This window comes from Panthera tigris, chromosome B4 (genome assembly GCF_018350195.1).
Source record: "Panthera tigris isolate Pti1 chromosome B4, P.tigris_Pti1_mat1.1, whole genome shotgun sequence".
Taxonomy (NCBI): Eukaryota; Metazoa; Chordata; class Mammalia; order Carnivora; family Felidae; genus Panthera; species Panthera tigris.
This window is the reverse complement of record NC_056666.1, coordinates 115,866,766-115,892,567: the sequence shown is the minus strand read 5'-3', so window position 1 is coordinate 115,892,567 and position 25,802 is coordinate 115,866,766. Positions and strand designations below refer to the sequence as shown.

Sequence of the window (25,802 nt, the reverse complement as noted above, 5' to 3'; positions counted from 1 at the left end):
GATCATTCAGAATATGGAAAAATCTCAGACTAGTGACGTGATTGGTGTTTCCTTTCAACATTTTCTTCTGTGTTTCTGGCTCACCCTCTTACCCAGCTTTTCCTCTCATACATCCTTTTCATTGTTAGAAAGAGGTAATAGACAAAAACTAAAAACTTCATGGAAAGCACATATGGAAATCTGTTTCCTACAATATAAGCTTAAAATGTAATTTAGCTTTCTATTTACTTTTCTGTTGTCTTGCTCACTAGTTGCTAAAAGTAAGTAGAATTTGAAAAGGGTGAAAACAGTAAGGATATAGATGACTTGAAGAGATCAATTTAATTGAGTTAACATTTATAGAATACTCTATCCAACCACAGCAGAATATGCATTTTCTCAAGTGGAATGAAATGGAAACCATAATGGAATTAGGCTAAAAAATAAATAACAGAAGGATAGCTAGAAAACCCCCAAATATTTGGAAATTAAACAACATACCTCTAAATAACCCATAAGTCAAAGAAGAAATCTCCAGAGAAATTTGAAATGTTTTGAATTTAAAAAATAAAAACACAGTTTACCAAAATTTGTGGAACAAAGCAAAACCAGTCTGCTTAGAGGGAAATTTACAGCATTAAATGCATATGCTAGAAAAGAAGAAAGATCTGGGGCACCTGGGTGGCCCAGTCAGTTGAGCAATCGACTCTTGATTTCAGCTCAGGTCAGGATCCCAGGGTAGTGGGATTGAGCCCCACATCAGACTCCATAATGAGCACGGAGCCTGCTTCGATTCTCTCTTTCTCCCTCTGCTCCTCTCCCTTGTCTGTGCAGTCTCTCTCTCTCTCAAAAAATAAAAAAATTAATTTTAAAAAAAAAGAAGAAGAAAGATCTAAAATCAAAAGCTAAGTTTCCACCTTAGGAAACTAGTGAAAAGAGTGAAATAAAACTGATTAGCAAGCACAGAAAAAAATTTCAATTTACATACAATCCAATCAAAGAAATGCAAATTTTAAAATATCACTTTCCACATAGTGAATTAAGAAATTTATATTTCTAAAATATAATACCCAGTGCTGGTAGGAGTGAGGTAAACAGGCACCACATATTAGTGCAACCCTTTTGAAAAAGAAATTTGGCAATGTGGCTTTAACGTAACTTTTCCTTGTCCTGGTGTTTCCATTTTAATGATTACAAAGAAATAATCCCAGATTAAGAAAATATTTAAATCACAAAGATATTCATAAAAGTATTATTTATAACAGCAAAAATTTGAAAATAGCCCAAGTGTCCAAATACATGTGGCATTAAGTAGAACAAAGTATATGCACTTGCTGGAACAGTATGTGGTCATGAAAATTGATGTTTTGGGAGAATTTCTAATAATAATAATAATAGTAAGTGAAAAAGAGTATGGAACAAAAATTGTATGAATACAAATAAGATCAGAAAGAAATGTGCCAAAATGAAAACTAGTTTCTTGGGATGATGAGTTTGCCCTTCTTGCCGTTTTTCTACATTTCCCAAAGACCCTTGAAGGACATGATGGATTTGCTCATGAGTTTTGGAGATACATGGCTTGCATTATAGTCTCAGCTCTGCTGCTAGTCTCAATTCTCATTTGTTAAAGTGAGGATGATGACTAAAGTTCTCCTCCTAGGTGACTGAAAGGATTGAAGATAATGTATGTAGAGTGTTTAGCACAGGGCCTGCCATACATTGAGTCCCCAGTAAATGCTAGCTATCATTATTGGTTATAATAAGGGAGAAAAAAACCCTATCAAAATTTCAAGTTCATTCACATTTGCACAGGGGAGTTTTTACATCTATATACGACTCTATTTACTTATCCCTTTGGATGATATACATATTCAAGACATTTATTTATTGATTGAAGGATATTTTGAGTCCATAAAGGGGCAATTGAATATCCTTTTGTGTACAAGAAAGAAAGAAAGAAAGAAAGAAAGAAAGAAAGAAAAGAAAGAAAAGAAAAGAAAAAAGAAAAAAGAAAAGAAAAGAAAAGAAAAGAAAAGAAAAGAAAAGAAAAGAAAACATATGCTAGGAAGCCTTAAGTGTACTGAACTCTCTCTGTGTATTTAAAAGTACTATATCCAGGACCACACCAGTGAGACGGAGAAAAGAATTTGAAGCTACTGGCTTTAGCTACTTATTACCTCAAGTGTGCAGGTTTTGTTTTGTTTTGTTTTTTCAGAGTAAGAGATAGTAATCTGTACTTCCTTCTTTTCCCCTGCTGGCTGGATGTGAGGCCAGAGAAATAATAGTTTTACAGAACAAATTTCCTATAGGGTCATTAGTAGACTAAGAAATCCCCTGATGCCTCAGGATTCTTTTTAATAAAAATTTCAATGTTGTTTAAACAGTGTTAATACAATTCTCCATATTTTTGTCACCAAAAACGGAATTCTGTCGATAATAGGAATATCATGTATTCTAACAATTATTAGTAATTTTAAAGAAGATTCCTTCTCTGCTTGCAATAAAACTTGCATTTACTCAAAGATTCCTGAAAGAGGGAAGAAAGTGGGAAAATGATGTACTATCCCTTTATGATGAAGAAATCTTCTATAGTTATGTTACAGAGACCAACTGCATGCACGAAAAAGTGCTTGGACTTCACCAAAACAATGAATATTTTTGTATTGATTTTGTGTTAACTTTGGCTTTGAGGTTTTAATTCCTCAAATTTCATAGGGAATATTTCTGTGAGTAAATAGCATTTATAAGTAGAGAAGGTTTAAGGTAGAAAATTGAAGGTGTTATTTTGAATTTTGCACGAACATAAATGAACTTTTTATTATAGCCTTGGATGTCTATGTCTATGGACTTCCAATGTCTTTTACCACTCATTTGCAGGGTTTTTTTTTTTTTTAAATTAATGTTTATTTACCTGAGAGAGAGAGACACTTGATCTTAGCCAAAAGGCCAAGAAGCGATTAGAGAGAGAAAGAGAGAGAGAGAGAGAGACAGAGAGCAAGTAGGGGAGGGGCAGAGAGAGAGGGAGACACAGAATCCAAAGCAGGCTCCAGGCTGTGAGCTATCAGCACAGAGCCTGACGCTAGGCTAGAACCCACCAACCTGGAGATCATGACCCGAGCCGAAATGGGATGCTCAACCAACTGAGCCACCCAGTTGCCCCTCACGTGCAGGTCTTTAAAATGCATTGATACCCTGAAGCTATTACTTGAGCTGTAAGCATTGTGTAATGAAGTTCTTCTGATATTCCTAGTAACTGAATCTCTCTTCTATGGTGAGGTCCATCATACTGAATTTAGGGTTAAAGCAAATGGTGTCAGAGATTTTCCCTCTAAATTGCATTGTAACCTTGTGAGGTTTAAATTAAAAATTCTCAGAAATATGTTTACATTTGAAATTGCAGTGCAATTTTTCAGGGAAATTAAGGGAAATATCCAGGGAAATTAAGATCTATCATGTTAAAGTTAGACCAGAAGCATAGCTAGCTTAATAAGTAGTTTGAATACATTGTCCTATATTATTTATTTTGAAATCCTACCTATAGACAAAGGTGTTTTTTTTTTTTAAATCAAATTGTTTCTTTAGGAAATTGTGGTCTTTTAAAAACTGTTTTTCTAATATTTTGAGAATAGTTTCTTTGATTTTAAACTAAAGAGCCAGAAAATTTTAGCAAAACATTTGTATTCTTGATTGCTGTTGTAAGAGTCACTGGACACAGAGAAAGCTCAATCCCAATTCAGTCACTAACCCTAACAAGCTGTCTAACTTTGAATACCCTCGAGCCTACAATAGATAGGCTTTAGGTTTTAAATGTATAATCTCAATGGTCCTCAGTTGTTGTTGTTGTTTGTTTGTTTGTTTGTTTTTTTCATGTTGAAAAAGGAGACTGGCCTAAATAACTTCCAAGGTCTTTCCTACACTAATGTTTTATCATGATAATTACAAATTATCTAAAGTTACAATACTGATGGTAAGTGTTCTTTAAAATATCCTGCTTCTCTTGGGGATTTCTTTCTGTTTATTGTTTCGACTGTAACCTTGTGTAAATGATTCCTAAACCTGTATCTGGAGACTTCACTGCTCTGCTAAACTCCGAAGCCAGATTAACTGTCTGCTGGAGGTGACTAGCCTGCTATTCTATCTAAATCAACTTTTTCTAAATGCAATCGGCCATTTCCTATTGGTCCACCTCCCAGACTAGCTGGTTCTCCTGGTTCTCCTATTCTGAAATTTCCTGGTTCTCCTATTTCTGAAAAAGAAACTATCACTTTTTTCAACTAACCAGATTCAGAGCCACCAAGTCATTCTTAACTTCTTTGGCCAATCCCACCACCAAACGATTACAAAGTCCTGTCAATTCTTTGTTTTTGTTTTTTTTTTTTCTCAATCGCTCTCTGTTTTTCCATTTTCCCTATCACCACCTTGGTTTGGACTCAGCTCTTGTCATAGACAAGCCCTTCACTTCTCTTCTAGATCCTCTCTTCTCTTATCTATTATATGCCATTTCCAGATAATGACAACTATAATAATGTAATTTCCCAACACAAATCAGCCTGACTCACCAAAGCCTTTAACTGGTCTTAGTATACTTTTTCCTCCCCGTCTCCTCCTGATCCCCTGGATTCCCTTCTAATGGATGCTACTCATTGTGAACATATAGGTGTGGCCTGAGCATTTGTGTGACCAGCACCAGCAAGGCTTGCCTATATCTGCCACCACAGCCATCCAAACCTACCCAATCTTAGGACCGAGTTTGGTCCACATCCTTCACATAGCTCTTCTCACCTCCCAAGCCCAATGTGTTCAACCTGCTGCTAATTGCCTACTTTATATGCCACTCTTCAGGTCCTGCTTTATCATATTCTGCCTTAAGCTGTTCTATTTTTGAAATAAAAATGCAACCATAACAATTATATGGTATTGTTAAAATTTTAGAAGCCAGAAAAACAATCATCTCTAACATATTGATATGTCCCATGCCTTTTTCATATGTATATTTCCCATAGTTATAATTGAAACATAAATATAATTGTGTTTCCTGGTTGTTTTTTTCCCCACTCAATGGATAAGAAAAAAAAAAACTATAGTTGAGGATAATATAGTATAAATACAATTGTGCTTCCTGGGTTCCCCCCCGCCCCCCACTCAGTACATAAGGGGAAAAACAACATAGTTGAGAATAATATAGTAATACAAAGGAGGATAGAAGGACTACTAACCCAGTTGGAGGGGGAGAAGGTGTCACAGCAGTTTAACTGAATTTTTGAGGATTTGCCAGAGTTAGCCAGAAGGAGAGAAGGCGCATGAAGTTCCATTGTCCATCTCAAAGACCACAGGTAGCTCACTGTGGGTGGGGCTAGAGAGCTTGTGGCAGGGAGCTGATTGATACATCACAGAAGGTCTGAGCGCCAAGCAAGCAGCATGAATTCCATCTGTCAATGATGGGGAGCCACGAAATATGCTAATAGGTGCTTGGGCCAAATACACTGATGAAATTGCTAACTTTTGATGACATATACAGCTGTCTACTCAATATTCAACCTCCTTTTCTTTCCAGTAGGAGCCTGGTTTTGTTCAGAGTGGCAACAAGCCCAATTAAAATATTCACCTCCCTATGGGGCTCCTGAGTGGCTGAGTCGGTTGAGCATCCGACTCTTGATTTCAGCTCAGGCCATGATCTCGCGGTTTGTGGGATCAAGTTCCACACAGCAAGTGCAGAGCCTGCTTGGAATTCTCTCTCTCCCTCTCTCAAAATAGATAAATAAACATTTGAAAATAAAATACTCGCCTCCCCAGATTTCCTTTTGACCTGCAGAAGCCACAGCACGCAGTTCTGGACAATTAGATATAAGAAGGTGTATAAGGCTGCTGGGAAAGCTTTTTAAGACTAACCCGGAATATATCTTTTTCCCTTCTCTTTTTTTCCATTTCTCTTGCCTAGAATGGGGACACATGTCTTAGATGTAGAGCAGCCGTATTTTCACCATGAGGAAGAAAACCACACAAGTCCTGATGACCTTCTCGCGCAGCTGCACTAGTACCAGATTCTATGCCTCCTGTACACCTTTTATCATGAGAAGAAAATCAATCTGTTTGGTTAAGCTACTGAGTTGGGTTCATGCAACTGACTGTAATCCTGTCTAATATCATATCCATTTCTTGGGGGTTTGAAATGAACTTAGTGTTAAAGATTCTGAGAAGTCTGTTTAACTTAACGTTAAGATTATTTGACTACAGAACTCTTTTCCTCAGAACACTTTGTATATCTCACTGTACAAGAGTGTTCTGCAGAAGTTTGGAAAATGCGACTCTGTTTGTGTTGATCTAGTAGATGGGTAATTGTGACATTTCACAGGATAGGGAATATGGGAGGAATGACATGTTAGGGGAGAAAGATGATGAGTTTAGTTTTGAATGTGTTGAATTTGAGGTGTCTAAGTAGAGCTGTTCATTGACAGTTGGATATTCATCCCTAAATCTCATAAGTGAGATTGGGTAATAAGCAGGAAGATGGCGGTTAATAAACTGTGATTGTCAAAGTAGAAAACATTCTAGGAGTGTTTTTAACCAATGAAGACATTGGCAGTTTACTGTTGAAATCTTCCTCTAACTGCCTCGTCATGCTACCTCTCTTGTAAAAGGAAATGAAGAAGATTCCACTTAAAATCAGACACACTGGATATGATGAGCACTGGGTATTGTATATAAGTGATGAGTTACTAAATTCTACTCCTGAAACCAATATTATACTACATGTTAATTAACTAGAATTTAAATAAACATTTGAAACGAATTTTAAAAAATTGTAAAAATTAAATAAAATCAGACACACCAGAGTTCAAATCCTAACTTGTCTGCTTACTTAGCTCTACAACCTGGTTCAGGTATCTAACTTCCCCTGAGCTTCAGTTTCTTCATCAAAGAGTTGATGACTTAACCTTGGATAGTTGTGAGAATTGTAAAGTGCCTGGAAGTTATAGCTGCTCCACCAGTGTTAATTTCCCTCTCCCTCTAGCTAGAGAAGATTTATTGCTTCATACTTTCATTTCCTGTGTGATGCTTTCATAGATGTAGTGTAACATTTAAAATGCAGCCAGGGTAGGGGTGCCCAGGTGGCTCAGACAGTTAAGCGTCTGACTCTTGATTTTGGCTCAGGTCATGATGTCATTCATGGTCAGGTCGTGAGATCAAGCCCCAGGTTAGGCTCTGAGCTGGGCATGGAGTCTGCTTAAGATTCTCTCTCTCCCTCTCTCTCTCTCTCTCTCTTTCCTTCTGCCCCACCTCCACATTCACTAATGTACTGTCGCACTCTCTCCCTCTAAAAAAAGAAAGGAAGAAAGGAAGTTTAAAATTAAGCCAGGACAATGGTTTAGCTTCTGCCTATTAAATATTTCTATATAACTTGAAGATGAAATTCCAGAGCAGGTCAAAAGAGAGTGTATGCATGTAATGGATTTGTATTTTACCATTGTGTGTATTTAACAAAACTTAAAGTGCTTCCTGTGTCTTGCTCTTGCCTACTACTTCATAAATATTCACTCATTCAATATTAACAATAGCCTTATTAATTAGGTGCTATTATGATTGCCATATGGCAGCTGTGGAAATAGTTGCACATACAGGTTAAATAAATTGCCCACAGTCACACAGCTAGTAGGTGGCAGGGCCAGGATCAAACCTGGGGAGTCAGACCAGTCCATGCTCCTAACCACAACACTATTACGTAAAAGACACGAATGGATGGAAGGATTCATCCATATTGTTTATTGGATCCTCATGGGGCCTTTGGTAATTGTTTCTTTGTCTATTTTCTTACAGTTAAAAGAGTAATAATTTGTCTCTGACATCTTTTCATCAGTGTCAGAAATAGCAGTATGTACGGAAAGTTCTAGTTAAGAGCCACTTACAGGAGAAAGCGTTTAAAATTTGTGTCAATACAGTACTGTCCAGAGTAGCTATCTCTGCAACAACAAAACTGCTCTTGTTTGTTCGAACTTTCTAGGCTCCATATAATTAATTTAAACATGAGAGAGCATGTGTGCATTTTTTTTTTTTTTTTTAAGAAAAGTACTGCTTACCTTCCTGGAAGAGTACATGTAGTTTCAAAGGCTCTCACTCCCTTCCTAGGAATGAGCAGCTGTAGCCAGGAAGCACATGAAATAAGAAACAGTGCCAGTGGCAGGAGGCTTAGATTAAAGCTTAAGGAAATTCCCAAGATGATGCTTTTAAAGGGCATAGACCAGGTAGGAAACAAAATATAGGATTATTTCAATGGAAAGAATTCTCCATTTAATTTTCTCCCAGTAGTCTTCTAGTTCCAAGAGAGATAAGATAGTATTCATGGAAAATTGATGGATAAACAATGATTTTTTTTTTCCCAATCTGGAAACCATGTTCTATCTCCAGTGTATATTTATTGGATGATCTAAATTTGGCACTTATATCTTTCATATCACTTTCTCTGTAAATGCACGCAACTATTTCTGTTCCCTCCCTCACACCGATGCTTCAAGGATAAATGAGATCATGTTTACAGTTTCACGGAGGAAAAATACTAGGTACACTAAAAATATCACCATTGCCAAGTTCTTCCTTTCTTTGCAAATGTATAGTAATACCACATGTATACAGTGTTGTTGAAGGGTCAAATTTTCCATAGAAGTGATTTTTTTTTTTTTTCAGAAAATAGATACTTATCCCATTCAGGACCAACAGTTGTTTTTAGAAGTTTTCACCATTTTTCCAATTTTCCAATTTGAGTTTGTTGATTTTTTTCTTTAAACTCATATTTATTGAATGCTTACCACCTTCAATGTATTTTAATAGAACTCTTCTGATTAAACAAAATGTATTTTATCTTTTATCAATAACTCTTTAAGACATCAATATATGAAAGAGATTTGTTTTTAATGTTTATTTATTTCTGAGACAGAGAGAGACAGAGCATGAATGGGGGAGGGGCAGAGAGAGAGGGAGACACAGAATCAGAAGCAGGCTCCAGGCTCTGAGCTGTCAGCACAGAGCCTGACGCGGGGCTAGAACTCACAAACCGTGAGATCATGACCTGAGCCGAAGTTGGTCGCTCAACTGACTGAGCCACACAGGCGCCCCTGAAAAGGGGATTTTTATTTTAAATATATGAAATTTATTGTCAAATTGGTTTCCATACAACACCCAGTGCTCATCCCAAAAGGTGCCCTCCTCAATACCATCACCCACCCTCCCATCCCTCCCACCCCCCATCAACCCTCAGTTTGTTCTCAGTTTTTAAGAGTCTCTTATGCTCTGGCTTTCTCCCACTCTAACCTCTTTTTTTTTTTTTTCCTTCCCCTCCCCCATGGGTTTCTGTTACGTTTCTCAGGATCCACATAAGAGTGAAAACATATGGTATCTGTCTTTCTCTGTATGGCTTATTTCACTTAGCATCACACTCTCCAGTTCCATCCACGTTGCTACAAAGGGCCATATTTCATTCTTTCTCATTGCCACGTAGTACTCCATTGTGTATATAAACCACAATTTCTTTATCCATTCATCAGTTGATGGACATTTAGGCTTTTTCCATAATTTGGCTATTGTTGAGAGTGCTGCTATAAACATTGGGGTACAAGTGACCCTATGCATCAGTACTCCTGTATCCCTTGGATAAATTCCTAGCAGTGCTATTGCTGGGTCATAGGGTAGGTCTATTTTTAATTTTCTGAGGAACCTCCACACTGCTTTCCAGAGCGGCTGCACCAATTTGCATTCCCACCAACAGTGCAAGAGGGTTCCCGTTTCTCCACATCCTCTCCAGCATCTATAGTCTCCTGATTTGTTCATTTTGGCCACTCTGACTGGCATGAGGTGATATCTGAGTGTGGTTTTGATTTGTATTTCCCTGATGAGGAGCGACGTTGAGCATCTTTTCATGTGCCTGTTGGCCATCCGGATGTCTTCTTTAGAGAAGTGTCTATTCATGTTTTCTGCCCATTTCTTCACTGGGTTATTTGTTTTTCGGGTGTGGAGTTTGGTGAGCTCTTTATAGATTTTGGATACTAGCCCTTTGTCCGATATGCCATTTGCAAATATCTTTTCCCATTCCGTTGGTTGCCTTTTAGTTTTGTTGGTTGTTTCCTTTGCTGTGCAGAAGCTTTTTATCTTCATAAGGTCCCAGTAGTTCATTTTTGCTTTTAATTCCCTTGCCTTGAAAAGGGGATTTTAATTTGCTTCAAGGATAATATCAGCCGACACCACAAAGCTGCTAATGCATTTTTAGGGTACAGAAACGTAAGCCCTAGACCTAAGTTAAGGGACCCCAGTTCTGTTTTATTCTATACCAATACAGATAAACCCGGGGTTGAGTCCTAGATGCACAATATAAGAACAACATTGACAAATTGTAGTATATCTGAAAGGGGGGATTAGAATGGTGAAAGTTTTGAAAATCATGCCAAATGGACTATTAAACACTTGGAGAAAAGAATAGTTAAGAGGAGCAATAAAATTTGATTTCATCACGGGAATCTACCCCCCCAAAACCAAGAGCACACTGTATACACAGTATGTTAGCTAACATGACAATAAATTATGGTGGTGGTGGTAGGCCAGGAGAAGGTTTTGATGTGGCCAAGACAGGTGATGCTCGAATTGGTTTTGTGGGTTTTCCATCAGTGGGGAAGTCAACACTACTTAGCAACCTGGCGGGAGTATATTCTGAGGTGGCAGCTTATGAGTTCACTACTCTGACCACTGTGCCTGGTGTCATCAGATACAAAGGTGCCAAGATCCAGCTCCTGGATCTTCCAGGTATCATTGAGGGTGCCAAGGATGGGAAAGGCAGAGGCCGTCAAGTCATTGCAGTGGCCCGAACATGTAACTTGATCCTGATTGTTCTGGATGTCCTGAAACCTTTGGGGCATAAAAAGATAATTGAAAATGAGCTGGAAGGCTTTGGCATTCGTTTGAACAGCAAACCCCCTAACATTGGCTCTAAGAAGAAGGATAAAGGAGGCATTAATCTCACAGCCACCTGCCCTCAGAGTGAGCTGGATGCTGAAACTGTGAAAAGCATTTTGGCTGAATACAAAATTCACAATGCTGATGTGACTCTGCGTAGTGATGCCACAGCAGATGACCTTATTGACGTGGTGGAAGGAAACAGAGTTTATATCCCTTGTATTTATGTATTGAATAAGATTGATCAGATCTCCATTGAGGAATTGGATATCATCTATAAGGTGCCTCACTGTGTCCCAATTTCTGCCCATCACCGCTGGAATTTTGACGACCTATTGGAAAAGATCTGGGACTATCTGAAGCTAGTGAGGATTTACACCAAACCCAAAGGCCAGTTGCCAGATTATACATCCCCAGTGGTACTGCCTTACTCTAGGACCACGGTGGAGGATTTCTGCATGAAGATTCACAAAAATCTTATCAAAGAATTTAAATACGCTCTGGTCTGGGGTCTGTCTGTGAAACACAATCCTCAAAAAGTGGGTAAAGACCATACGTTGGAAGATGAGGATGTCATTCAGATTGTGAAGAAGTGAAACCTACCCCTCTGCCGGGCCAACCACAAGAGCTTTCCCCGTGACTAAGCACCCTACCCGAGACCCCTTCTGGCTTTGGCAGCCAGTGGATCAGGATTCAGGGGAGGGAAATGGAGGCACCCAAACTGGAACTTTACTTATCTTAACTTGGTGTCACCTTGTAAATTCAACTGCATAAAGGACCTGGTAAGCCAGCCAAAAAAAAAAAAAAAAAAAAAAATGTGTGTATATATATATATATGTGTGTGTGTGTGTGTGTGTGTATAAATTTGACTTCAAGTCTCTGAATATCTATCAGAAAAGAAATTGGACCTATTCTGTATAATTGCAGAAAGCTAAACTATGAACATAAGTAGAGCTTTTTTAAAAAAAATTGTAATGTTTATTATTTATTTTTGAGAGAGAGAGAGAGAGAGGGAGGGAGCAAGGGGAGGGGCAGAGAGAGACACACAGAATCCAAAGTAAGTTCCAGGCTCTGAGCTGTCAGCACAGAGCCTGATGCGGGGCTCGAACTCAGAAACTGAGATCATGACCTAAGCTGAAGTTGACTAGTTAACTGACTGAGTCACCCAGGCACCCCTGAACATAGTAGAATTTTAAGAATAGAGATGTCATGGTTATATAGAACACTACCAAAAATGAAAAGGACTGCTTTTGAGGCTTTTGTTTACTGAGGTTTCTAGAACAGAAGCTGGATGACTATTGGACAGAGATTTTGTGAAGAGGGTAAGCATTGGCTCAAAGGGTTCCTATGGGGTAAGCTTAGGCTCAAAGATCCCTAAGGTCTTCTCTGATGTTGAATATTCTAGATTCCATCAGGAACCTGACTCATTGTGATAAGTTATAACAGGGTGATACCTTTTCAGCCTTTTGGTGCTTTGCTTCTGCACTGAAAGGCCTCACTTAGACTGCTGTGTATTTTTTCGTCCTTATGGTTACATTTTATAGTTCTCTCATTCTCCTTATTACCAGCTTGCCTCAACTCATTCCTTGTTTTAATGTCATCCCACTTCATTCTAATTTGTTACTTCTAATATGTTGTGGTCTAAGAAAACAGCATAACCAAACTTATTAACATTGCATGAATAATTTAAGTGAACATCTGAAGAGCTCTCCCATGAATAAGGTCTTTAGTGCATGGACTTTTTGCCATCTATTTTAGTTCTTAACAACCCTTTTAGCTTTCTTCCAAATTGCTGGGAGTATTCTAGATTTAATTTGTCAAATATGTGGCTTCTGGAAACTTGTTATTGAAATTTCATAGGTTTTCTAAGCTTCCTACTAATTCATAAAATTAAAAAAGAAAATTCTGAAAACATTACTGAAATTTTATAAAATAATCATAAGCAATGACATACAACTCATTACTGAGCATGATTTTCCTTATTTTTTTTTAAATTTTAATGCTTATTTGTTTTGGAGAAAGAGTGCAAGCAGGAGAGGGGCAGAGAGGGAGGGAGTTACAGAACTGAAAGCAGGCTCCAGGCTCTGAGCTGTCAGCACACAGCCCTACCTAGGGCTCTAATTCACTGAACCTCGAGATCATGACCTGAGCCAAAGTCGAAAGCTTAATGGACTAAGCCACCAGGCACCCCAATTTTTCTTATGTAGTTAAACTTCCCCTGGACAGCTTCTTCAAAATGGAAATAAAATTTATAGCTAGACTGTATAACCAAATGAAATTGATTAGAATGCTAATTACTTTTCTCTCCTGAGCTGCTTTGTATGGAAGGTATTGGTATAAAGGGTACAGGTTCCTTTAGAATATGAGGAATCATTCTGGTTTCATTAGTTTTCTTCTTAGCCCTGTTCTTAGTATATAGCAATAATTTTAACATAACTCAATAAAAAATATTTAATGAAAATTTGTTATATCTAGCAGGTCCTCTCAGTTAAGTATAATGAATATAAGAAAAACACAATAATGTTTTGTATGGACTAAATATGAAAGACTGCTTTGCCATTGTCTTGTCAAAGGGAACAAGAATCAGTTATAGAGCAATCAAGGAAGTATATTTTCAAGGCAGGATTGGTGCATATAGTAAATGTTTCTGAAATTTGTAATGAGAAGTTCTGCCTCAATACAGCAGACTCAGGTTAATGATAAATGTGCTTCTCTTTCTTTCTTTCTTTCTTTCTTTCTTTCTTTCTTTCTTTCTTTCCTTCATTTGCTTTGGCTATTAGGTTAATATTGGTGCCACAATTCCTTGACTGTTATAATTTCCTAGCATTTATTTGGTAAAAAGAATAATTTAGAGAGGTGTTTCAGTGACTCCAATGGGAGCATAGCCATAAGACGTGAAGAAAGTCCCAACGTTGCCAATATTTGAAAACTCAAAAGGCTTATTTTCTAAAGTGTTATACAAATTGCTGCCCCATACCTTTTGCCATTCCCCAGTATTGGTCAGAAGAATAATTTTAATGCCTCCCAAGTGGATGAAGCTGATCTCATCCCATTTCTTCCTGGGAGATACAAACTTCTTATATATCCCCAGGTGAGTCTTGAAAAATATGTGCATGAGACCCAAAACTGAATTGTCATCATCAGTAACACACAACTGAATGGTCTCTGTAACGTAGTTAATTTTCTGGAAAATATTCAAAGACACAAAATGAACACAGCAATAAAACATGGTTTTCTACTCAACGTTTGCCTAGCCCCCTGGATGTGTGCATAGAATGGTATTTTCATAGTGCTTGCAAATGTCCCAGACTCCAGTGCGATGTAATCTCCTTCCATAAGCAGCAGTCCTGAGCAATCCTATCCACATTTAGCTGCTTCTGGTTGCGGCTAAATTGCTTGCCTTAACTTAATTCACAACGTCGTTTCACACACACCACAACACAGCGTATATGGAGTGAGAGTACTTGGAAAGACCAGTTTTCTCTTTGAATTGCCCTTGCCTCTAGACAAGGATGTTTTAAACTGCCCATTAGCTAATCCTCTGACCCTTTTCTTTTGGCACCTTGAGTTTGAGTTAGAGGGCACATTTTTACATCAAAATGGATACACCTCGGATAAAGCAAGCATTGATTGTTTAGTCGAGATGCCCTCCCCCGCCCCCCAAAGGCAGCAGAGAAGCAGCGAAGGCCACTTAGCAGTTAGTGCGCTCTCCAAAGCCCATAGCCCAGTGCAGGGCTGGTGGGGTTCCCTTCCTGGATCGTGAGACTCCAGGAGAAGGGGTGGCGGAGATGGGGAGTGGAGAGCAGGGTTTGTTTTGCTGGGGGATGTGGGAAGTAGGCGCTAGCCTGTTTCGCGGTTTTTTAAGCCCCTTGGCATGCCCTGACCTGATCAAGAGGGAGTCAACTGCTCTCTGGAATGTTCCGGGAGAAGGTGGGAGACTGCTTCCCAGAAGAGGCCTGTGGGTGCTGGAGGGCACCAGGGGGGTCACGCAGGGAGCTACAGGGAGAGCGCCGGGAGGGGCACGAGGAAAGCTGGGGGCCGAGGTGACCCGTGCGCGTGGGGGCTAAGGCGGGTGGGATGAGCTGGTAGGAGGCTGCGGGGGCGGCCCGTTGGGCCAGGGGACCCCTCCCCGGGCGGCGGCGGCGGCGGCGGCGGCGGCGGCGGCGGCGGCGACCCGGCAGCGCAGGCTGCACCGCCCCGGCTGTCAAGCGAGCGCGGGGGGCGGGCAGGAGGAAGGGGTGGAGGTGCAAGGGGAGGAGGGCTGGCACCGGAGCGCCGCGGTGTCGGTGCAATAAAAATGCATCCCATGGAACTGCCCATGGAGAAGGACGGGACCGAGGCGCAGCAGCAAGAGGAGGTGGTAAAAGCGGCGGAGGACGGCCGGGAGGCAGCAGCAGCGGCGGCGGCAGCGGCGGCGGCGGCGGCGGCGGCGGCCGGGAAGTGAAAGGTCTCGCAAAGTTCAGCGGCTGCTGCGGGTGCTGAGCCCCGGGCTAGCGGCGGAGGAGCCCGCGGGACCGCTCCGCAGGGGCAGCGCGGCCAGGCCGGCTATGGTCCGGGGGCTCCCGTCGCCCCCGAGGTGCCCGGGCCCCTCCAGGCCGGTGTGCGAGGGTCACCCTACCGCCTGGCGCGGCCCCGGCCCGCGGCTCCCAGCCGCCGGCGCCCGCTGACCGAGCCTGGCGCCCCAGGAGGGGGAAGAAATAAAGAGCCCCAGTTCTTCCTGAGGACTGTTGGCGCTTCATCCCACAGCCGAGAGGGCTCAGCTCCCTCCCGCACCCGCCCGGCCCCGGTCCTCCCGGCTCCTCCCGGCCATGGGGAGCTGCGCGCGGCTGCTGCTGCTCTGGGGCTGCTCCGCGGTGGCCGCAGGTGGGTGGTGACGCTGCAGGGCCCCCACCCTCCTTCCCTCGCTCTTTCTGTTCCCCACCTCGGGACTCGGGGGTGCAGGGTAGTGCGGGCTGGGAGCGCCAAGCTCGGCTCCCGAGGATGAAATGAGTGGCCATGTTCCGCCTCTTTTCCCTGGGTCTCCACAGTTTCAAATACTATTGATTTTTTTGCAACTGCGATACACATGCCCTTGGCTAACCCGATATCCTGGGTACGCCCTGCCGGAGATACCACGGCCTTGGTTTCTTTCTCGGTTTGGGCTTGTAAAAAACTGCCTTTCCACTTTGTGAGGGAACAAAGGACCAAGCTCGCCATCCCCCGGCACTTCATGGCCTGAGGAATGATGGGGAGGGATGGCCCAGCGACCCTGGGCGCGCGTGGGCCGCGGCCGCCCTCTGGGTGAGAGCTAACCCTGAGGTCCCTGGCCTCACGCTGGGCACTAGGGAACCAGGTAGGGACACCTGGGCGGGGTGTGTGCCCTTTCACAGTGGCAGTGGCTGGAACGCACTGAGACGCCGGGCTGGGGAGATAGGTGGTGACCGCCCTGTGTTGAACGGAGCTGGCTGGCCGCCCCTGGGGAATTGGTACCCTGGCTGAGGCTCCGTGGGAGGTCGGAGGCGGGTCTGCTCCCAGTCTCGGTAACTGGATGACCTGCAGAGGCGTCGTCAGAGGCTCTCTCTCCTACTCCCATCCCGGCTTTCCTGGGCTGCCCTTGGCCACCGGTTCCTAGCGCGCCGTTTCTAAATTCGGGAGCCTCTTCCGTTCCTCTCCCTCCCCCGTACGGGTCACCTGGTTTCCAGTTAGGGGTTAGCGCAGCTCAGGGTGTGAGGAGGAAAGAAAGTGAGGGACTCTTCAGCCATCCAGTCCCTCAAACGTTTCTCATTCGCTCTAGAAAGGGGAGTGTGGGCTGGAGGGACCGACTGGTGGGTAGAGAGCATCGGCGCACTTGTACCTTCCCTAAGGCTTCTTCTCCTCTGCCCCCAGAGACGCTGGCACACAGTTAAAAAAAAAAAAAAAGTTTTAGAATCTTCACCCCAAATCAGTGTGACTCATAGGAGCATCCTTGCTATACTTGAATAGTCATTTCTTTAGGGATATCCAAGTATTTTTGTCCACCGATTATCTGGCTCCAATCTTTTCTGTACTTATTAGTTCGGAGGCGTTTAAAAGTATTCAATATTTCCCCAAGGAGCCATTAAAGGTCTAAGGTTTTACTTGAATTCTTAGGAGTACAGGAGTACACGTGCACCCCTGCCTGCACTTCACACATGCTCCCCCGACCACAAAGTGAACTTTATTGAACCTTTCCCTTTTCAAACCATGTTATGGCAAAAACATGCAAGCAATCAAGAGGTTGTAAATAAATATCACAAGGCAAGTGTTTCAAGTCAAAAATACTTGTACGGGCAGTATATGATTTTCCCCGAAATGCTTTACAGGTGAGTCATAGCACACTGTGTGTTTGGGTGATCCTGGCCACAAGCAACTGTTGCCCAGCTAATCAGAACAGTGGCAAGCAGAGTCTAGGCATAATGCACATTTGAATTTGCCATTTAAAACATATGCCTAAGGAAGCCCTTTCTTTTGGTTGCAGAGGTTATGTGGGGCTGGTGGTTGTCAGTCAGCGTGTGAAATGTCTCTGTTTTAGTCTAAGCTGTCATTTGGCTTCTCCAACAGTACAGTGACAATAGTTCGGAGGTGCTCTCTCTTAAGTAGCAGAAACATTCAATTAGCCAGAATTTAGGGTTTCACTTCCTTTTCCTTCTTTCCTTCTCTGTTTTAACTTTTAAAATAGATGATTTTGCTTAGGGTATTCATAATTAAAATGACAAACCCAAATTAAAGGATTAAAATATGTAGTCGGGATGTTAATAAGTGGATAATGTTTATCATTTTAAGTAATTTTGAAACATTAAAGTCTGTTGGACCTTTGTTTGGGTGGAAGCACATGTTTCTTTAAGAAGGTGTTTTAGTTCACAGATAATGTTTAAAGGTGCTGTTAGTGGCGGCCAGACTGTACACATTCTCCCGTTAAGCAAACAGGCAACGACTATATAACCTGTCATAGGTTGCAGCACTCAAGAGGCAGAGAGCATGTCAAATAGGCCTTTCTGCCATTTGGCAGTTGAGAGAGGTTTTTTTTCCCTTAGTTATATTTACTAAATATTAAAAATAGACATTATGCATCTGAGCTTCAGTGATGTCTAGCTTTGCTACCCGAAGTGAGATCCCATTGGATATGGATTAAGTATCTCCTATTGCTTTTCCTAGGGAATTGGCTCCCTCACATTTTTGGCTTAAAAATATAATAGAATTCTATATTTCCTCCTTAATGTCTTCTAATAAGCATGTTAGATAATGCTAAGGACTTAAATTATATTTGAAAGACTAAATTGGGTGATCTTAAACACACTATTGTTTTTTGGTATTATTTAAGTCATGGCTTCAAAACAAAGAAGTGTATTTCAAATATAGAGAACATTTAGAAAGCAAAGTACTTAAAAGGTTGAGGCCCATTTTTTTTCCCCCAGTGTTTCCATTTCCCTTCCCTTCGCCCTTTATCTGAAATGATTTTTCCCTTTTTATGTGAATTTTATAACCAAACATGAAATGTGTGCACGCACACATGCACACTCACATGCTTGTATGTATCAATCCAGAACCGTATCCATGCCCAAATTTGGTAGAATTTCCTCTTTACCAGAAGTCTTAAGCTCTTTGGGGGTAACTTGACTGTCGAAGACAGACTAGGGTGACAGAAGAGCTTTCCAGATGGGTTTGTCTTGAATAACATATGCTTTCCCTTCCCTAGGACTGAGTGGAGTAGCTGGAGTGAGTTCCCGCTGTGAAAAAGCCTGCAACCCTCGGATGGGAAATTTGGCTTTAGGGAGAAAACTCTGGGCAGACACCACCTGTGGTCAGAACGCCACTGAGCTGTACTGCTCCTACAGTGAGAACGCTGATCTGACTTGTCGGCAGCCCAAATGTGACAAATGCAATGCCGCCCAGCCTCACGTGGCTCACCTGCCAGCTGCCATGGCAGACTCATCCTTCAGGTTCCCTCGCACGTGGTGGCAGTCCGCTGAGGATGTGCACAGAGAAAAAATCCAGTTAGACCTGGAAGCCGAATTCTACTTCACTCATCTCATTATGGTGTTCAAGTCCCCCAGGCCAGCAGCCATGGTGCTGGACCGCTCCCAGGACTTTGGGAAGACGTGGAAGCCTTACAAGTACTTTGCAACGAACTGCTCGGCTACGTTTGGCTTGGAAGATGATGTTGTCAAGAAGGGAGCGATTTGCACTTCGAGATACTCCAATCCCTTTCCGTGCACTGGAGGAGAGGTAAGAGCACACGTTTAACTCTACACTGTAAGTAAGGTAGAAAAATGTTACCAGCCCACATTTTTTTTAAAGCATGAAGGTATACTTGTAGCAACATGAATGAAATTAGAATTTTTCATGAGCTTTATTTGTCATAAATTATTTCTCACCCTTAGATATGGACGCGTAGTCATTTTCAAGCAGGTTGGCCACTGGCTGGGTTTAAGGTGGAATTCTAAGGTTTTAATTTTTTTTTAATTTGAAGAAAGCGTAGACACACAACTCACTCGATCTTAGAGGTTTGAAAGGCTAATAATTTCTTCAGTTAGCGGGTCTACTCACTGTGCTTCCGAAGGGGCAAGAGTTACTGAGACTGCCTGTTCCTGGGGTCCACACATGCTGATATCTTCCTGAAACTGTTAACATAAATAGGAAGTAAATAAAAATAAAGCCAAGGGAGAAAAAAAATCTGTTTGTCAGGATACTTTTGTATAACAAGAGTTTTATTGGTAAGATTACAAGAGTGTATAGTAAACAAATGAAGGTAGTTTCTTTTAAGATACAAAAGTTCTTTTTGGACTCAAAACCGTCTCAGTCTCATTTTGCAAAACAGCTTCCTTAGCTACTAGTCCAATTTCTGTATAGAATGTTTTCTCCTTTTTTCATATTTCCCCTTCCCTAAAGGGGAAACAAGTCTTTTTAATAAGATATACCTAGGAATATATGGATATACCTGGGAAGTTTCCCTCCCCCGTTCCCCAGAGCATTATGAAAACATTTAGAGAAAACTAAGTTAAGTGAAAACAAGTTAAGAGCATAAAATACCTTCATGAGATCAAGAAATATTGATTCAGGGGCACCTGGATGGCTTATTCAGTTGAGCATCCGACTCTTAACTCTTGATTTCAGTTCAGGGCATGGTCTCTCAGTTCCTGGGTTCTAGCCTCACATTGCACTCTGTGCTGACACTGCCGAGCTTGCTTAGGATTCTCCCTCTCCCTCTCTCCCTGCCCCTCCCCCTCCTTAATTAAAAAAAAAAACAACTAAAAAAAAAACCCCATGATGCTTCTTTAAAAAAAAAAAAAAGAAAGAAATATTGATTTAGACTGGTGTCTGGCTGGCTCAGTAGGTAGAGCTCACTCAGGGTCATGAGTTCAAGCCTCACATTGGGTGTAAAGTTTACTTAAAAATTAAAATTAAAATAAAATAAAATGTAATTTAATTTTTAAAATATTGATTCAGAAAAAAGAGAAGAGAGAATATAATCTTTATAATTCTGGTACATATCATGAACACACAGACTAAATAAGTGGTTCTCAACTAGGGGTGATTTTGCCACCACCCCCCACCAAGCCCCCTCCCAGGGGACATTTGGCAATGTCTGAAGACATTTTTGCTGCAGGGAGGGACACTTACTGGCATGTAGTGGGTGAAGGAAAGGGATGCTGCTACACCTCCTATAGTGCACAAGATAGCACCCCACTCCCACTCCTGACAAAGAATTCTTAGCCCAAAATGTTAATAGCACCAAGGCTGAGGAAGCCTGGACTGGGTGTGAGGCATATGTCCCATGCCTGTAGTACTAATGGCTACAAATACTAAGATAAGCTGCCTTCTAGCAGTCCTTTGTATTACTATTCACAGACTTTCCAGATGATTGCACTTAGTGAACATTTTTTGAGCCCCTACTATGTGCCAGGCACTGTAGTCAGTGCCAGTAATCCTGCCTTTGGTTTGGGGAAAGGGTTGCTTGTGAGGGGCCTAATGAAAAAGCAGGTTTGAGAATTTCTTCTTCCTACTACCATAGACACCTATGGACTTTTGCCTTATTACCCACCTCCTTCTTCTGTGTGCTCCCTGCAGACCAGGCCCCGTGCTGCTGGCAGGGGAACCAAGTGGGATGTGGCACAAATAGCCTACAGACTGTGTTTCATTCTTCTTCTTGGTCTCTAAAGCTGGCTTCATATTGTAAACTCGTGTGCACCCTGTCATGATGGACATTTTTAAAGATACCAGACAGGAAAGAAACAGATAAGTTAGACTCATTGTTTTCTTATGTGGAGAACACTTTGTGTTGCAAACAAATGAATGGCTTTGGAATTGATCCACATGCTCATATCGGTTCCCTACATCTCAGTGCTACTGGGCCATGTGTACCTAGGAAGTAGCAAAAATACAGTTTCAGTAACCAGATGGCAGGCATGCTTGCTTAGCAAATATCACATTAACCGTATTATAATGGCCCAGCAATTACTTAGCGATGACTAAAGTAACATTTATTTAACTTACAGTGGAAGCAAAATCTTCTTTAAAGCCAAACTACTTATTGTCATCAATGGTTATTACATCAAATTTCAAGCAGAGAGAGACTAAAATTTACGTTAGATATTTCACCTTTGATCTCCAGTTTTAGTCACCTTTATATCCAGTTAAAAATTGGGGGGTCAGGGCACTTGCGTGGCTCATTTGGTTAAGCGTCCAACTCTTATTTCAGCTGAAGTCATGATCTCACGGTTCATGGGATCAAGCCGCACATGGGGCTCTGTGCTGACAGCTCAGATCCTGCTTGAGATTCTCTCTCTCCCTCTTTCTCTGTCCCTCCTTGGCATGCTATCTCTTCCTCTCTCTCAAAATAAATAAATAAACATTAAAAAACTTCTTAAAGTTGTTTTTCATTGTAGCTGTTATTTCAGCAGACTTATAATTCAATGGCAAGAAAAAAAATCAAGGAGCATCTGGTTCCCTCTAGAGTGTTTTTGCATATATACTCTAAACCATCATAGAATTTCTTCCTTTCAGAGCACAGGTTTGGGAATGAATCTTTGCCTCTTGAGTTAGAGAGTAGAAGAGAGTCTTCTTCAAAGACAAGGATCAGAGGATGCTTGCCTGGGACTGATTACTGCCTACTTCTCCTGTGTTGCTTTGGAATATAAGTTAGTACTGAGCTACAAATTAATTTTGCAGTACAACTCTACATCCCCAATCTCTATCTTTGGAAACTGGCTGATCAGAAAAATAAGCCAATTAACGTGGGGTCAAATAAGTAGTCTTAAATTTCATTTATTGCTTATTTATAATATTATTATAGACCTGGATCTTCCTCCAATCAATATAAGACTTCTGAGGACTTCTCTAGGTATTTTCCTACTACTCAAACTAACATAAATATATCCCAGACTTCATTTTTTTCTATTACTCATTCCAAAATACTTCCTTGGGCTTTTAGGGCCTTAGACCTGTAGCTTCATGTTTAAAAAATCAGATACCTCCATCTTTGGAGTTGAAGGCACCAGTCATCTGAAAGAGGGCTTTTAAAAATATAGGCCCCAAAAGCCACCCAGAAGAATACTCTTTAATTCAAGTTAAATCAAAGTTAAATCTGCTACACAGCAACTTCCTAAGTTGGTCAGCAGTTACAATGACTGGTTAACTGAAAATGTGTGTCCTTTTCAGGAGAGGAGATTAAGGCTCGGAGGTGATTTACCCAACAACAGTGCATAGTTAGTTATATGGCAGAGGCAGGACTAAATCATGAGTCTTCTGACTGTAAGTCTAGTGTTTGTTCCACAAAACTATGTTTTCTTTTCATTATTGACCCCCAAGAACTGCTTGCAGAGAGATGTATGCATATCTCTCTTCTCTCGCACTCTCTCACAACCATTTGTTATTCATTTGGATGTGACATGAAGGTTAAAAAGGCATTGCCAAACAGCTTTCTCCTGAGCAGGAATGTCCTCTGAGATGTCAGCAGTGTTTTGGGAATAAAAAGGTTCCGTGAGTAAACTAGGTTGGGAAACATTGGGTTTAACAAAATTAACATCTATAAATACATAAATGTTCTCATTAGTGTTCTGTATCCTCAAGTGGGAAATGTAGGATGTGACATTCCCAAACTTATCTGTCCATGGAACCCTCTTTCTGCAGAACTCCAATTACTAGCTTTTGGAACCCCAGAGATCCACAGAGCACAAGTTGGAAAATGCTGGTTTGGAGGTATTAAGTGCTCCCAAAATCCCGGTAAAAGGCACAGATGGGGGAGATGTTGTTCAAGGGGTACAAAGTTTCAGTTATGCAAGATGAATAAATTCTGGAGATCTACTGTACAGCAACATGACTATAGTTAACAATACTTAGTTGTGTGCTTGTAATTCGCTATGAGGGTGTATCTTAAGTGTTCTCACCATACACATGCAAAAAAGTGGTAACTGAGGTGATGGGTATGTTAATTAGCTTGAACATGGTGATTATTTCACAATGTATGTGCATATCAAATCATAAAATCATACTTCTTAAATACACACAATTCTCAATTTTCAAGTATGCCTTGATAATTTTTAAAAAGGCACAGAGAGGCCTGATGCTTGGCATGGTTTGACATCAAGGCTCTATGTCTATTGGGGGTTTAATCTCCTATTTAGTTGTAGCAGCAGGTAATAATAACACTGAAGCTAAAGATGAGAGGTTAATTAGGCTTTTTGGGGATTCAAAGAAGCAGCCTCGGATCCCCTCTGGGTACAGAAAATGGAGGGAAGTGAGGAGATGTAGCAAGTCATTTTAGGTTCCAAACAATGAGGCCTCTTGGGACTGGAATTTCAGTTATCACTGTTTAGGAAATTCCAAGTGACCCCAAAGTACCTCTAAAGTGATGGAGTTATTATCTCCTTAGAAGTGAGCATTGCTGCCCTCTACTCTTTTAACTCACTGTTAGAAGAGCTCTATTCAAAATTGGATAGCAACCAACCAAGCCACACAGATTTTTTTTTTTCCTCCAGGGCATTATGAATATAAAACATTCAAAGGGAGGCAGTGGTACAGAGCAGAAGACGACTGGTGAAGCACTACGGAAGGATTGTGTCAATCTTACTTGCCTCTGTATCCCCAGCATTTAGCACATTGCTTGGATCATAGTAGGCATTCAATAAATCTGTGACTGCATAAATGAGCAGGAACAAATGAGTGATATGACTAGGAGAATATCCTTAAATGGCAGGAATTTAAGGGAGGAATGAATATAAGCCTTGCATAGGGGATAAGATTCAGAAACCCTGGTTCACATGGAAAAGTTCAATTGGTAAAAATATGAGATTAAGTTGTGGTTGGAGAAAGGCAATTAATGAAGGACCTTCAATAATATTTTTTCACCCATTTGTTCATCAAACAATTTGGGGGCTATTATATGTCTGATGCTATTCCAAGTGCTGGGGTATGGTGGTGGACCAAAGAGATAAAAGTCCTGGTCCCCATGAAGCTTAGGTGTTGGGGGAGGGGGATGGAGGGAGGATGGAGAACAAATACTTAAGTAAAATACACAGTATGGGAGCACCTGGGTGGCTCAGTCGGTTAAGCGGCCGACTTCGGCTCGGGTCATGATCTCGCGGTCCATGAGTTCGAGCTCCGCATCGGGCTCTGGGCTGATGGCTCAGAGCCTGGAGCTTGCTTCCGATTCTGTGTCTCCCTCTCTCTCTGCCCCTCCCCCGTTCATGCTGTGTCTCTCTCTGTCTCAAAAATAAATAAAACGTTAAAAAAAAATTTAAAAAAAAAATACACAGTATGTCAGAGTGTGATAAGTACCAAGGAGAGATAAAACAGGGTAGAGGATGGGGAGTGCTAACCTGGAAGGCCTGCTCTTTTTGAAACAGGCTGAAGGATTCGTGTTTGATGGAATAGTCAATGACAAGAACTCTGAGCTCCTGGCAAGTTTTCCTGAGTGAACAAAATCTGTAATTAAAGGTCCCATTTCTTTCAATCTGTAGATATGGACAAATGAAGTTGTGTATTAAAATGACAATTGGCAAAAATCCCTCTTGCTAGTGTTTCTTAGAATGAGAGCATTTGGAAAGGAACCTAAATGTCATCAATGGAAAAACACATGACTGATGAGTAATCTGAAGCCTAAAGAGAGTTACATGACTTGTCTGTAATTACTCAGCTGAAATCTGTGTTTCCTGACTTTTAGCCCTGTGCTGTTTCCACTATACTAGTTTGAAATTACTTTGTCCTGAGTTAGGTAGTGTGAAGGATACAAAAATGATATACATTCATTTCCTTCACAGTCCTTACAATCCACTGGGTAAGAGATCAAACATGATCATTAATGGACTGGTTTACTAAATAGTATGAGATAGTGCATGATTAATTCCCAGATACGTTGTACAAGTAATATGCCTTTCAAAATCTGAGTATTCATTTATCTCTTTGAAGGATGTCTCTTTGGCCATTGAAAAGATTCTACTTCAATACCTTATGGTAAAGTCAGTATGGCACAAGGGTGCAGAAGATGGCAAATTGCTTAATCAGGTTTTTACAGATATTTACACTTATAATATGCTAAGCAATATTTAGATTTTTAGCTGAAAAGAGAAAGTAATACATGAGTTGGAATGTTTGCTAATCACTACTCTTTGGTTAGCTACTTATTTTCTTCAGTCACTGAAATCTGCATGTGACAGTTTTGCAGCAGCAATGGTCATGAGTCATGGTCGCAGCGAATGTCTACTGATGCCTTTCCGTGTGCCAGGCATTCTGCAGAATGCACCATATCCCTTAATCTCACAAGAACCCTGTTAGTTGGGTACTAGTATTAACTCCATTTTGCAGGCAAAGAAATTGAGACTTAGTGAGTTGGCGTAACTTGGTCAGACTCAAACAAGAAGTGAACCAGCCAATGCCAGAGCTGGGATTATTAG

The 25,802-nt window shown here is 41.1% G+C and overlaps 2 protein-coding genes across 3 annotated transcripts in view; both read left to right on the top strand.

Annotated features, from left to right (window-relative positions):
- Positions 1 to 10,532: 10,532 nt before the first annotated feature.
- Positions 10,533 to 11,702, top strand: LOC102955713 (developmentally-regulated GTP-binding protein 1-like). Its single transcript, XM_042993708.1, has one exon. It carries the CDS (start codon positions 10,533 to 10,535, stop codon positions 11,508 to 11,510), a length of 978 nt encoding a protein of 325 aa, XP_042849642.1. The 3' UTR covers positions 11,511 to 11,702.
- A 3,694-nt stretch (positions 11,703 to 15,396) lies between these two features.
- NTN4 (netrin 4) overlaps positions 15,397 to 25,802 on the top strand; it is a 123,859-nt gene continuing 113,453 nt past the window's right edge. For both annotated transcript variants that reach the window (XM_042992938.1, XM_042992937.1), the window contains exons 1-2: positions 15,397 to 15,777; positions 18,608 to 19,137. In XM_042992938.1, the coding sequence (XP_042848872.1) occupies positions 15,723 to 15,777; positions 18,608 to 19,137 (585 nt within the window). In that variant the 5' untranslated portion in view covers positions 15,397 to 15,722. The remainder of the gene's footprint in view (positions 15,778 to 18,607; positions 19,138 to 25,802) is intronic.

Coding starts and splice junctions, on each gene's coding strand:
- LOC102955713 (XM_042993708.1), top strand. CDS start 10,533: ATGACAATAAATTATGGTGGTGGTGGTAGGCCAGGAGAAGGTTTTGAT.